The sequence below is a fragment of the Haliaeetus albicilla genome, chromosome 2 (genome assembly GCF_947461875.1).
Source record: "Haliaeetus albicilla chromosome 2, bHalAlb1.1, whole genome shotgun sequence".
NCBI classification, from domain to species: Eukaryota; Metazoa; Chordata; class Aves; order Accipitriformes; family Accipitridae; genus Haliaeetus; species Haliaeetus albicilla.
The window spans coordinates 80703871-80716893 of record NC_091484.1 but is presented as its reverse complement, the minus strand read 5'-3'; the positions used below and the strand labels follow the sequence as shown (position 1 = coordinate 80716893).

At 53.4% G+C, this 13023-nt stretch overlaps 1 protein-coding gene across 3 annotated transcripts in view; it reads right to left on the bottom strand.

The window, feature by feature from the left end:
- The window catches only part of AGAP3 (ArfGAP with GTPase domain, ankyrin repeat and PH domain 3), a 150962-nt gene that overhangs the window by 91697 nt on the left and 46242 nt on the right, over nucleotides 1–13023 (bottom strand). For all 3 annotated transcript variants that reach the window (XM_069778539.1, XM_069778540.1, XM_069778538.1), the window contains exon 2: nucleotides 3911–3969. In XM_069778539.1, the coding sequence (XP_069634640.1) occupies nucleotides 3911–3969 (59 nt within the window). The remainder of the gene's footprint in view (nucleotides 1–3910; nucleotides 3970–13023) is intronic.

Genomic DNA, 13023 nt, shown 5'->3' with positions numbered 1-13023 from the left:
TGGCGAGAGGCGAAGACACACCAGCCCCGCTGTGGCGGGTGCTCAGCCAGCGGCAGACCACGCTACAGGAGCGCAGGAAACCCGTCCGGTCTGCTGGCGCCTCTCGTGCCCACGCTGCACGGAGCCAGTGAGCAGCGGGACCGGAGCACCAGGAGCCTGGGACTAGGAAGTGCGGATTGACGCACTCCCATGGGCATGCCCGGGCTGAATGCATCGCTGCTAGGTCTGTCACCCGCAACCGTAATTACAGATCATAAGCAGCACGTTTAGACAGATGAGAACACGTACAAGACTGCAATCCTCACAGGTAACACACACGTGCTTCTGGAGCCAAGGGATGGGCGGAGATGTAAGGGCTACACGAACGCTGTAGCCCAAGTTATTGACGAAGGCAACACCCCTTCCTCCGGCCGAGCCCACCCTGCCACTGCCACACTCCGATGGCAGCGTGAGCAGTCTGGGATGTAGAGAGTAGGGACCACGGCACAGAGCGGGAAGCTTGGGGCTCAGCTCTGTGCAGAGGCTAGCCACAGCTCCGGTCCCTGGGGAAACCTTTACAAAACAAAGCAGCTCTCCGAGGCCGCCTGGCAGCTGGGACTCCATGCAACATCAGAGATTAAACACTCCCAGCAACATTTTTGCTCTCTCAAACTTGGATGAAGGCTGCATTTACACTGTTTGCTTATAATCAAAATCCTGACCTGTATCTTGCTGAAATACGCTTCTGCTTTGTCTTATCCTTATCTGGTGTCATAAACAAGCTCAAACAGAGCTGACATCCTTCAGGAACATAACCCCTTAGAGGCAGCAAACCAAAGTAAAATGTGGCGTGTAGGCACCACGGAAACCTCTGTATCAAGACATGTTGGGAGAACAAGGGAATGCAGCCTGCCTCTGTGCTGGCCAGTGAGGGGCTGATACTGCCCAGTACTGGGTCTGGGGGACGAGTCCCTGTCAACAGGCATTATTTGTGCCCTTCCCACAGGGAAGGCAAGGTTTGCAGGAACTGCTGCCTTCTCTCAGACACAGACTCCTCTCAGCCTGCAGCAGAGATGGAGGAAGCTTCAGGATAAAATTGAGGTGGGAAAAACTGCTGAGCATAACTTAAATACATCAAGCTATTAAAAAAAAACTTAGAGAAAGTCCACTGACCACTTGTGGTGCAAATGGGAACGTAAGCAGGGAAGAAAGCGGTACAATCCTTACCTGCTGCAGGAGAGGTAAGGGAAACAGTTCATTCCCACAGAAGGAGGGATGTGGGCTGCGTTCAACACTTTGTGCCACGAAACAGAAGACCCCAACGGGTCCGTGGTTTTCCATACTCACAGAATTATGAATCTTGGTTCACAGGCTCAGTGTAGGTCTCCCCTGGGGACAGGGACTGGCAGATCAGAGACAGAGTGGGTGCTTCGTGCAAGCCTCTCCCATCATAAACAGTGTGTTCTGCCATTTATCAAAAGACCCTGTGTTTGCCCTGCACTAGGATGTCTTTTGGTTTCAGACCCATTTTTCACGGGGCCATGTGGTGCACTCGGTGAAGCATCACTCAGGCAGGACCAAGGACTGGGTGGCTTTGCTGCGGGAGCCACTTCGGCAGCACTGCTGAGACTGCTGCCGAGCCTCGTGCCAGCTGTGCAGGCAAGACCTTGCTCCACCCAGAGCACCTCCCTGCATCCAGCGTGCCTCTGAGGATGGGGTTGGGGAGGCTGAGGCAGGAGCTGAGGGGAGAGTTGCTTGAAAACTGGAAGGGAGCAAAGCCTGGGAACATTTCTTGCCAAGTCTTAGCCATTTATTTAGTGATTCCCATACTGATTCTGGGATGGGTGGTGTGTGGGGACCCCTTCCATACCACCGTAACCTGGTGATAACTCAGGACGCTTGCTCAAAGACCTACCTGTCTGCAGAGATCTGGGGAGAAATGCTGGGCCCTGCGACGGACAGGGATGGCCACACTGCTGGGGTGGGTGAGACGGGAGCTGAGGAAGACAGGCACTGTAGCACTGGTGCACCCATGGTGCAGCCAGAGCCGGAGCAGCACGGTGCAGAACGGACCCCTTAGACACTCACCCGAAAGCTCAGGACCTGCCTGGCTTTCCTCATCCCCGCTGGCTGACCACCATCCCAGACCCAGGCAGGCGCAGCTCTGCCGCTACACAAAGTCCTTCCCTTCGCAGCCGCAGAAAGAAGAAATCCCGGATGACCAGCCCACCGCCCAGAGGTCTGCCCACTCAAGCACAGGGTCCCCCGCCAAAGTTGGCTGCTGCAGCCTAGCCCCAGAGACACGATGGAAACGGCTTCAGCCCAGCAAGGCCAGGACTGAACGAGGACTCTGAAAGGCCTCCAGGCTTTTAGGAAGAGCTGCATCGGTCGAATGAAACCCCAGAGGTGATGGAAAACATGGGAAAAGGATTGTGCTAACTGAAGAACTAAAAGCTCTAGGTTTGTTTAGCTTGCAGCACTCTTTTGTAGCCTGCACAATGTTAAGATGTCAGAAGGCAATACACAGAATAGCTACAAGAATATTTGTGAACAGACACACATTTTGCAAGCCAAACTAACAAATGAATATTCAAAGTTTGTTTTAATTTTTACTTAGCTGCAGATAAGAAAAATTGTGGCAGCATGGTGCTGGTATGTTTTGCAAAAAGGCTTCTTGTTTCTTGGATTAAGATGGAAAAAAATTAATCTTGAAAGGGCTGAAGAGAGACATGCCAACAGTCTTCAAAGGGAGTTAAGGGCTGCCACGGAGAGCATGAGAAGAGCGGAGTGTGGAATGGATTGCTGAGGTCCCTGAGAACTGCCAGACAGACACTCAGAAATGCCTGTGGCACCCTGCCCACCCCAACGTCCCTTCCAGAGCTGCTCCAGTGCTCGCAGCACAGTTGCCGAGTGTGCCTTTCTGTGAACGCCCGAACCAGCCCACGAGCTCACTGCCACCAGTAAGGCCACGCTTCCTCCCTCGCCACAGCCACAGCTTCTGCCCCTCGTGCTCGCCAGCCAGCTCGGCTCGAGCAGAACACCCTCTGTGTCCTCCGGAACCACTGACCTGTGCCGGCTCACAGATGGCCCCAGCAAGCTGGCGCACAGCCATCAGCGATGGCTGATGGCCATGGGAAACATCTCCCATCTCAGAGGTGCCACATGCCGAGATTGGGCCCCCTCCCTCGTGACCTTGTCCCACATGAATGGGCTGTGTCAGGGGCGAGAGAGGGGCAGAGGCAGCCCCCCGACCAGACACCATATCCCACAAGTAGGTGATGAAGCCTCGTAACGGCATGCCCTGGGGAACCCGCCCCGTGGTGACAAACCAGAGGAGCTTCATCCCCTCTGTCTGGCAGAACAAAGCACCAGAGGTGACGGTTTCATCCCACCAGCATCCCTTCATGGCAGGGACACCACAGGGCAGTCGTGCCTGGGAGGTGGCCAGTAGAGGCCAGGAAAACACCAGCGCAGAGCTGAAGTCAGCAAGGCTCAAACGGGGAGGTGACAGCTCCCACGTGGGTAACTTCCACGCTTGGACAGCTGCTCTGAGGGTGATGACCATGGATGCACGGATCAGGATCTACCCCTGCTTCTGCTATGTCAGAAGGTCTAGCCTGTGCAGCAGTACCCGGTCGGGAACTGGAGCTCTGCTATGGCCAGCAGGAAGGCTGAGATGCTCAAATATCACCTTTTGACCTTCAGAGCCAAGTGCTCTCCCAGACCAACACTCTCTCCCTTACAAGTGTGAGCCACCAAGAAGTTCTTGCCTTCCCACAGCACAGCAGCAACCGCAGCTCCTCTCTCCCCTCCACGAGGCTGAAGCCTCTACGCATTTCCACTTGGCCACATTAAACATGGTTTTTTCTTGGGGATTTGGAGAAGCATCAGAGAACCAGGGGTATCCGAGGCACAAGTCGCAAGTACTCACCACCTTCAGCTCAGGCACCGAGCGACTCAGGGTCCATTCCTGGCTGTTCACAAACGAATCTGCAGAACAGAGAAGAAATCATCAGGTCACCGTGGTCTCCCTCAAGATCCCAACAAGGATCCTGCTACACTCTCCCTTCTCCCTCCAGGCAGGAGATTTATGGCTCTTCCCTCCTTTCCGCCCCATCCAGAGACACAAAGCTGCATGAGGTCGTGACACTGCCCATGCCCAGGAGGCTCTGCAGCCGGAGCTGCGGACGGGAAGGAGCAGCCGAGCCGAGGGCAGCCAGGCAGTGCAAAGCCCACACACTGTGAGCTGGGGACCCTCCCTCCTGCCCTGCGGGAGCACAAAAAACCCTACAGCATCCCCTTCCTTGAGGAACGTGGGACAAGGGAAGCACCAGAAACTAGAACTCTTTTTGGGAGGCACATGCTGTAAAGGACCCCAGAACCGAGGGCACATACCAGAGAAAGCAGTGCCCTGAGCACTGCAGTCAGGCTACAACACCAGTGTGTTGTAGGCAGTGCAGATAAAGAGCTGAAGGCACGCTATAATCTATGTTCATGATAGGAAGTGAACACAATTAATTATGTGTATGTTATGTAATTTGCAGAATATTGTAATAGGCTTAAGAAGGTTGTCACAATCAGGCACAGCTTTGAGTGGCGTAGGAAACACCCTCTCTCCTGCCACAGAAATCACAAACACTTCATTTACATCCAAACAATCTCCAGGAGCTGGTCAAACAACAGACTTCCCAAATAAAGCCAGACTCGCCAGAGGAGGAGCAAGAGCCTGGAGAACACCTTGAAGATCTGAAGTAGCTAGCAGCCACTCCTAAAAAAACCGGAGTCCTTCATTTGCCTTGGACAAGGAAGTACGTCCTCCACCCAAAGCCAGATGACTACAGGGTAGGGGGCCAAAACAAAAGAGCAGCACTTGCTGTATGTTAATAGTGTAAAAATAATAAAGGATTTTTGGAGACCGGAAACCTGTGGGAGCACTGCTTCTTCAAGAACCTGTAATAAACTTGCCGAATTCACTGCCACGGACTACTACAGAAATGGAAATCTCAGATGGGTTCAAAAAGGGAAGAGGCGAATCCACGAGACCCAACCGTGGGCAGCAATTAAACACGACACCCCGGGCGCTACCGCTGCTCAGACGTCACCCAAGGCCGCAGCAGGACGCCAGGCCAAAGGGGAGGATGGCTCTAGACCTGTCCCAGTGGCTCCTCCTTGCCCGCCCCTGCTCCCAGCAGCCCCGACCCCACCACCGCGCTGGCGGTCCGAGCCCCAGCTCTCAGCGTCTGCACTGGCACTGCCCAAACCGGCCGGGCGAGCCGGCGGCTGCAGGTCTCTGCCGAGTAGGTGTTTCATCCGGGGCTGTGCCAAGCACCGCAGGCTGAAACCAGGGCAGTGCAGGAGACGCCGCCAGACCCAGGCAGGATCAGAGGGCAACGCCAGGCTCTTCAGCCGTGCCAGAAGGCAGACAATGACTACCTTCAATCCCGTTTATGCTCCTGCTCTTGTGACTCCCAAGGGAAGGTTGGACACACAACGGCTGCGACCCTTTCTCTACCCCAGGCCAGTGCCTTGTCTCATCTCTCCCCACTTCACCTGGGCAACTGGTGGGAGATGCGCAGCCCAAAGCTGCGTGGGCAAGAGTCTGCGCCGGCTGCTCGCGGCTGGAGGGCTTGCAGGGGCCCTGCCCTCTGTGCCTGCACATCCGCATGCTGGTCCGCTGCTGCTCAGAGTGCACAAGGGAAAAAAAGATGATCCGCCACTGTGCCTTTACCATGGCACTTGTGCAGCCACCGCGCACCAGCACCTGCAGGCCACAGTGCATTTTTCCGTTGTGTCAAGAAAAGTTAAGAATACGGTGCTCGTACCTAGAGTTTACCATTCATATACTAATTTATTAACACTTCTTTTTCAGAACCTACAGACAAATGAAACACAAGTCTGATGCAGTAACACAAGGTTATTTATAACCATCATGAAGGTTCTTAAGAGGAATTGTTTCTTCTTGGTCTCTCTTTCACCTATCCTTTCTTTTTTTAGGTAGAGGTAAAATCTTTATTAAAACAACTAGTAAGTTAGGAGGAAAATGGTAATTTCTTGAGCCTTTTCAAAAAGGTAACAGGACACCTGTACCTCCAACTGCATTACTTGGTCTAAAAAAAGCTGTCACCTCCACCTATAACTCCTGCTCTGCTTAGCCCCTTTGTCAGCTAACTGTGATGGTTAAAGCAGCATCGGTACTTTCTCCGTTACTGGCATTCCCTCCCTCCAGATTAGATGAGGCAGCACACTTGCACTGTTTCACTATATACACCTTGTTCTTTAACTACAAAAAACTGGCAACGAGCAAGCAGGTTTTTTGAGGGGTTCTGAGTGGAGCACAAGCCAAATGCACTCACCGACTTGGCCTTAAGAAAGAGAGGCAGAGAGAGGCCTGGAGAGGGCAGACTATACTCTTCTTTTTTTCTGTTCTCGGATGCTCTGGATAGAGAAACCGTCCATATTTTTGCTAGTTGCCTCCTCTGCTAATTATTCTAGCAGATCTTTGTTTTTTAACCAAGGTTCAGGAGTTCATTAGTAACAGTTTGATTTTTGACTTGCTGCGAAGGCCTCTGAGTAAATCTTAACACAAATAACTGCGACACAATGCCAATTTAACTACACTCAGCCATACAACACATTAAATTATTAACTATCATTAGCACACTTAACCCAAAACACCAACAAACAACCTGTGCACCTCTGCTTGTCAATCAGCTCTCAACGTGTGCCAAGTCTGAATTTTAGTCCAGGCCACTAGCCAGCCCTGGTGATCAGCACAGCACGCCCCAGCCTGCGCAACAGCATTGTCAGCCCGCGGGTCCTGGAGCAGCCCAGCTGCACATGTGCCATCTCCACTCAGCAGTGCATGCCAGGGCGCTGGCACCTCTCTGCCCGGTGCAGCCGGAGCTCCTGCCACCACAAATCCCCGTGCCCAAGCGACGGCCCCGCTGGCGCAAAGGAGAGGGATGGCAACACCGGCAGCGATGCTCTCGCTGTCCCCGCTCACGCCTGTCCTACGCCCGGCACCCATCGACGCACCCGCAGGGGACCTCTCTAAGCTGTGCTGTGCCCCAGCTTGCAGCAGCCATCACCACCCAGGAGCTCGCACGCTGCAGTCTGGCTCCAACACCGGGCTAAGCAGGGTGAGGCCGTTCCTGTCCGGTGCAGCTCACCGTCCCCAGACGGCGACTGCTCTTCGGTTGCAGGGAGGGGACGGGGCTGTCCCTCCTCCGAGGCAGGGAGCAGGGCTCGCCCAAGCGCAAAACAGGGCTCGCAGCGGGCACTGCCTGGCGCCGGCAGGTAGGCAGTCACCTGCAGCTCGCACCACTGCTGCTCGGAAATCCATTCACGACTGCAGCTGGACGGAGAGGCTGCTCGGCGCCAGATCTCTGTTCTGCCACCACCAGGAGCAGGGCGTCCTCCAGCCCCTGCCGAGGGGCTGCTTCCCCTCCCTGGGGGCGGTGGGGGCTGCTTTGCCCCAGAAGCAGCTTCTGCTGAGGGCAGGAGGGAGAGGTAGGAAGCCACCCAACATCGTTACCCGAGAACGGCCATCTGGATTTGGACCGAGGGTCTGCCCAGCCTGGCACGCCACCTCCACCATCAGCTGGGCACGTGGGAACCCAGGAAGGGTAGGAACATAGTGAGAGTACATGATACGGACCCCACACGTGTTTGCAGCTGCTGACTTCTTCAGCTCAGGGATCTCTTGTGGTTTGTCTATTTAGTAAACCCAAAAAACCTCTCCTTTGAGTAATTGAGTTCTGTCTCCTTTTAAAACCACGTAAAATTTCAGTTCCACATCATTCTTTAGCAAGGAGTTTCAGCAGTATAAATACCCATTCCTTGAAAACCCGCTTTCTTCTGTTTTAGGCTTGACTTCATTGGATGCCCCCAGCTCCTGCACCAGAGGCAGTGAGCTAACTTCCCTAGCTAGTCTGATCAGCACCACCCCATCTTTCACTGCGACCTCTCTTTTCCACACTGTGGAGTCCCGGCTGTTGGATCACTCCTCGTGCAGAAGCTGTTGTGCACCTTCCACCCTCTCTGCTGTCCTCCTCCAGTACCTCCTGTTTCGCGCAAGAGGACACATCCACTGCACACATCACTGTGTAAAGCATCTCACTCGCAACAGGAGGAAGGCAGACGGCTGTAGTGGAAGGTCCCATGTGGCTCCAGCGACTGACCCTGCCCAGACCGCCCAGCCGCTTCACTGCGGGAAAGCCAGCTGTAACAATAAGGCGCTCTACCTGCAGCGTTTCAGGGTCGAGATACCCCCAGTGTAAGTGCTCATAGAGGTATGGATGAACCCACTCTTATTCCAGTACCCAGGAGGGTAAAAGCAAGAGCTTACAGACTATATGACCAAAGGAACAGAGACTAAGGTGGAAGTGGCCTTGAACTGAAGACAGCCATGGGATTCCTTCACATTCGCCTGGAAAAGTTACCGAGACCCAGATGTTGGAAGGGCCAGTTCCCTCTGTGGCCCCTTCTAGAGCCAAAGTCACAGGTGTCGGGATCAGAAGACCCTCATGTCCACCTCCCATCCCAGGCTGTACCCATACACAGAAACCCTTCCACTAACAAACTCGTACATGAACAGAAGCACCTCTTGTTCAGGAGGACATCCCACCCCGACTTTGATCTGCCTGTATGGAGCACCACTCCTCACACCGACCCACTCACCCTCTGTCCTTCCCCATTAGCTGAGTGGGTAGGGTTGCCAGAGGTGTTTTCTACTGCCCAGATCAGGGATGAAGCAAGGCAGTGCCTGGGCAAAGCAGAGAAGTGAGGTGGGGAGGCTGCGCGTGTCCACACAACGGGGCAGGCACGTGTCCTCTGCCTGCACCTTGCAGCACACCTGGGAAGCTTCCCAACTTCTGCAGGAGCATAGAAGAAGCTTCACAGTGTCCTGCAGCACGCCCTCCAATGCCAATTCCCAGAACACCCAGCTTGCTCCACGACTCAGTCTTGTGCAGAAGAACGGCGGCTACTGAGGAAGAGCACTTGGATCAAGCTCCCCTGGCCGCCTGACTGCTGGCACCAACCGGCCAGGCTTCAGTTCTGGCTTCTGACAAGCTTCCTGCAGAGAGTTTGGGGGCTTTCTTTAACTGTGCCTGAAAGCTGAAACTCCTCAAAACGAAGAGGCGTTAGTGTCAGCTTCCCCGAGTTACTCGGTTAATAAAGCAGCATTTCCACACATACGCTTCTAGCACTCCCTGCAGACCATGGGGAGAAGCTTGGCTCTGGTTGTCAAAAGGACGAAAAATGAATGCCTTCAGCTGCATCAACGAGCAGCCCGTAGCATGCATCTCCTCCTGCCCCAAGCGCCCCGAAGAGCAGCCTCCAGAAGATGTGGCAGTTCCTGCAGCACCAAGAGTTGCCGCTACTGAAAGCGAAGCCTTGACTTACACCATTCCTCCTGCCCACTGCCTAGACAAGGTACTCAAGACCATCAAGGCCACCAGCTAGTCCAGGAAGGCCTCAGCATCTGGAGCACAACCCAATTTCCACGTGTCAGGCCGTGGTCCATGCCACAATCGAGTCTTTCAAATCTGTCACTGCAACTGGCCCTCGGTCCTTTTTACACCCCCACTGCTCTGCTCCCTGGGCACACCGATCACCCTTCTCTCACCATGCAAGGGGACGCACACAACCTGTGCACACCATGCTGACATCTGGGTGACCCACGCACAGTCCTGCTCTGCCCATTCGCAGGCCCAAAGACGCCTCGTCGGTCAGCTCTCATATCACCCGAAGGTCCTGTGTCCCGCAGCCGCCTGCACCCGCAGGGACGACTCCATCACTTCATTTTCAGATAATTCCCCCAGCACAGAGCCCTCCCTCCCCCCGCCATGTTCTTGCACTTGCTTTCCTCCTCTACCAGCAGCTTCTCGCAGAAGCGAGCGCAGCAGCCGTGTGCGGGCGGCACAGATGACACCCACGGAGCTGTCAGAAAGGCACGTCAAGAGCAGTTTCTCAACCACCCAGAACAGCCATAGGCCAAGTACCTGACTGTCAAAATGTGCTGACACAACTCGCTGATGTCAGCTTCGTCCATCCCAAGCGTTGATCGTTTGCTGCTAACATGCAGCATACGGCAATTTCCTGCACTTCATTGGTATAAATTCTGTTAGTACAATGTTATACACTCTGTGTATCTGTGCTGCTGTTACACACCCAAATCAGCATAAGGAGGAAGGTCCAAGTCCATAGCTGCAGGAGGTCGACTTGCATGTGGGAGTCCCCCCTCTGACGACACCGTTCCCCTCCGGGGCTGCCAGACCCTCTGGAGGTGCAGGGGGTGATTCCAGCTGCTCGGGCACCGTTCCCCACTGAGAGAGGCAGGAGATCCCCATCTTCTCCCAGGGAGAAACAGCGACCACGTGGAAGGACACAGCAAGCCACCAGTGACCTGACCTGACCTGATCTGATCTAATGCACTAACCGAAATCCAGGCAAGCAGGTCAGCATTAGCACCTTCCACGCAGTGCCAGAGCCTTGGTACGAGCTTGTTTAGCAGAGATTGCCTCCAGCTGGGGTAACACCTTAATGAACTGTCATCTCCCTCATCACTAGGGTTCATGCAGGCATCAGGGAGTAGTGATTTACTTGATTAGCTTCACTGCTGGACTAGCTGTATCCTTTGGTATTTCGCATTAAAACACACCCCGTCACTCTTCCTCCCTCTTCTCTTTGTTATTTAATAAAACAGAAGAGACCAGACCATCAGTGCTGCAGTTGAATAACCTCCCCAGGCACATCTGACCTCAAAAGCAGAAGCAGTGGACTCACGGCACCACTTCCACACCAAGAGCCTTAGCACAGCCACACGGTGGCCTTGGATCCAAGACGCAAGACACAACCACACAAGAGAGGCAATCAGTCTGACCTGTCCTGGAAAAAGAAGATTCAGGCCAATTTCGTTACTCCCCAGAAGCTTCTGCTCATGGAGATTTCCAGGCGGAGGCAGCTCTACTGCAGAAGGTCAAAACCCATATGGAAGTTTGGAAGTTACGGTGGACAGACAGTCCCTAGCATGAAGAAGAGCAGATACAGACATAAAGCACTCTAAGTAGTTGATGTCCCTCGGACAGTCAGTCATCCTGGACACCTTCAGTGACCTACAGACCAGACCACAGCTGTGGGACGGGCAGTGTCACATACTAAGGAGGCAAGACCAGAAGGCTCAATCTCGGAGGGTGGACGCAACAGCCCCCTCTGCCTTTATAGACAGCTCAGTCGGAATTCAGCCACAGCAGTATGGACCCGCTGCTGCCTGCATCCACTCGTTGCTGCAAAGCTGGGAGGAGGAAGGGGCTGGCTGGCGAAACTGACTCCTCATCCATGCTGCTCCCTTCACAGGATGAAGCGTAGCAGGTTCATCTACCTTGTGCTTCAGAAGCACTAGTGCCAGACACATTTGGTCTCCACACACAGCAACTAATAATTAACTGACTCATTATCCAAGCCACTGTGGAACTAACTTGGTCACTGAAACCCTGGACACTAAACCCAGCCTTGAAACCAGGTCAGAGGCTGAGCAAACACAGCAGTGCCCACACAAACCACGTTCTGAAGTACCCATCTGCCCGCACACGCAGATAAAAGGGCAGCAGAGTGTGACGTGCCTGGGCAGAACCGCCTTTTCCAGGCCAGGCTTGATAAAGACTCAACGCTGGCAGGAGAGAGATTTCTCCAGGTCAAGGACCAAAACAGGCAAGGCCAGTGTTCCCGTCAGAGAGCTTAGCCAATGCAGATGCCCTGTGCAGGACATGATCTTAGCGAGGATTATCTCACCAGAGCTTTAAATACTCTGCAGCAGTGAAAGGAGAGGATCTTGCATATCTCTGGGAGAAAAGGGCGTGATTACGAACTGCTACTCTTGCTCCTTAGCTAGCGCATGCAGCAGCAGCTGGTGCCATCACACCATGTATGCTGTGCAGTGCACAGACTTCAGAAGAACCATACATTTTAAGCCTCTTGGCACCTACTACTTTCCAGTCTGCATCTGAATATACACAGACCAAAGAACCGTACAGCTGGAAAGAGTCTGCTGAAAGGGACAACCCAGCAGAGCTAGTGACGTGGAGAGACAGATAACCCACTGCTTCCCCAACACAAGTGCTCTGTGGGGACCTACCTCACCAATAAAAACCTGTTCCAAATTTGTCTGACCTCAGCTCTAGCTGTTTAACCCCACAAGCAAAGGCAAGTTAAGATTAAAAAAGGCACTGTTTCTTGAAGTTCCCTCTTCCTATGGATACCTGTCGACTGTAATCAGAACACCTCCACACCTACTGCACACATCTCCTCCAATCTCGTCCTGAGAATTAGGCCTCAGATCAGTGTCCCAACAACTCCTTCCTTGATATCTTCCAGACTTCTTAAGTTTTTCTGAAGCGTGGACACCAGACTGGATTCAGCATCCAAGGCATGGTCTCTAAACCCATTGTGACTTCTCTGCTTCTCACCAACACTCTCTGCTAAGCTGAGGCAGGTACCAACAAGAGATGATACATATCATTATCTACTCAATTCACTATGCAAACTTCACCTTATTAACGTAAAAGCGTCCCCTCTTCTCCCAGTAGCCTTCTCTCACACATGCCCTACACATTAGTCCTCTGCATGGCCAAACACCAAACAGGAGAGTAAAGGGAGTTACCTTAAAGCACTTTCAAAAGCAGGGCATCTTTCTGGGAGAGGGGAATATGGTTGTGAGAAACATTTCCTGAGCTGTTGGAGATGCTGTACCCATCACATGATCCCTCCGTGCTCAGGGAAAACTCCAACCCAAAACTAGTCCAGTTTTTCCAAGCCTGTACCTATCACAAGGCTTCTTCAGAACTGCACCAGTCAATACCTCGACACCTAGAACCATTCCTCTGAACTGCTGTCCGCGATTATTTGTGATCAGTCCAAGCTGGCCGGACTCTGTGTTGACTTTGTTCTCTAGCTTCAAGGGCTCTTGCCCTCCCTTGGTGCATTAACAGAAAATCACACCCCCCGTCAGCCTTCATCCTGCTACACAAAGACCAGCTCTTTTAA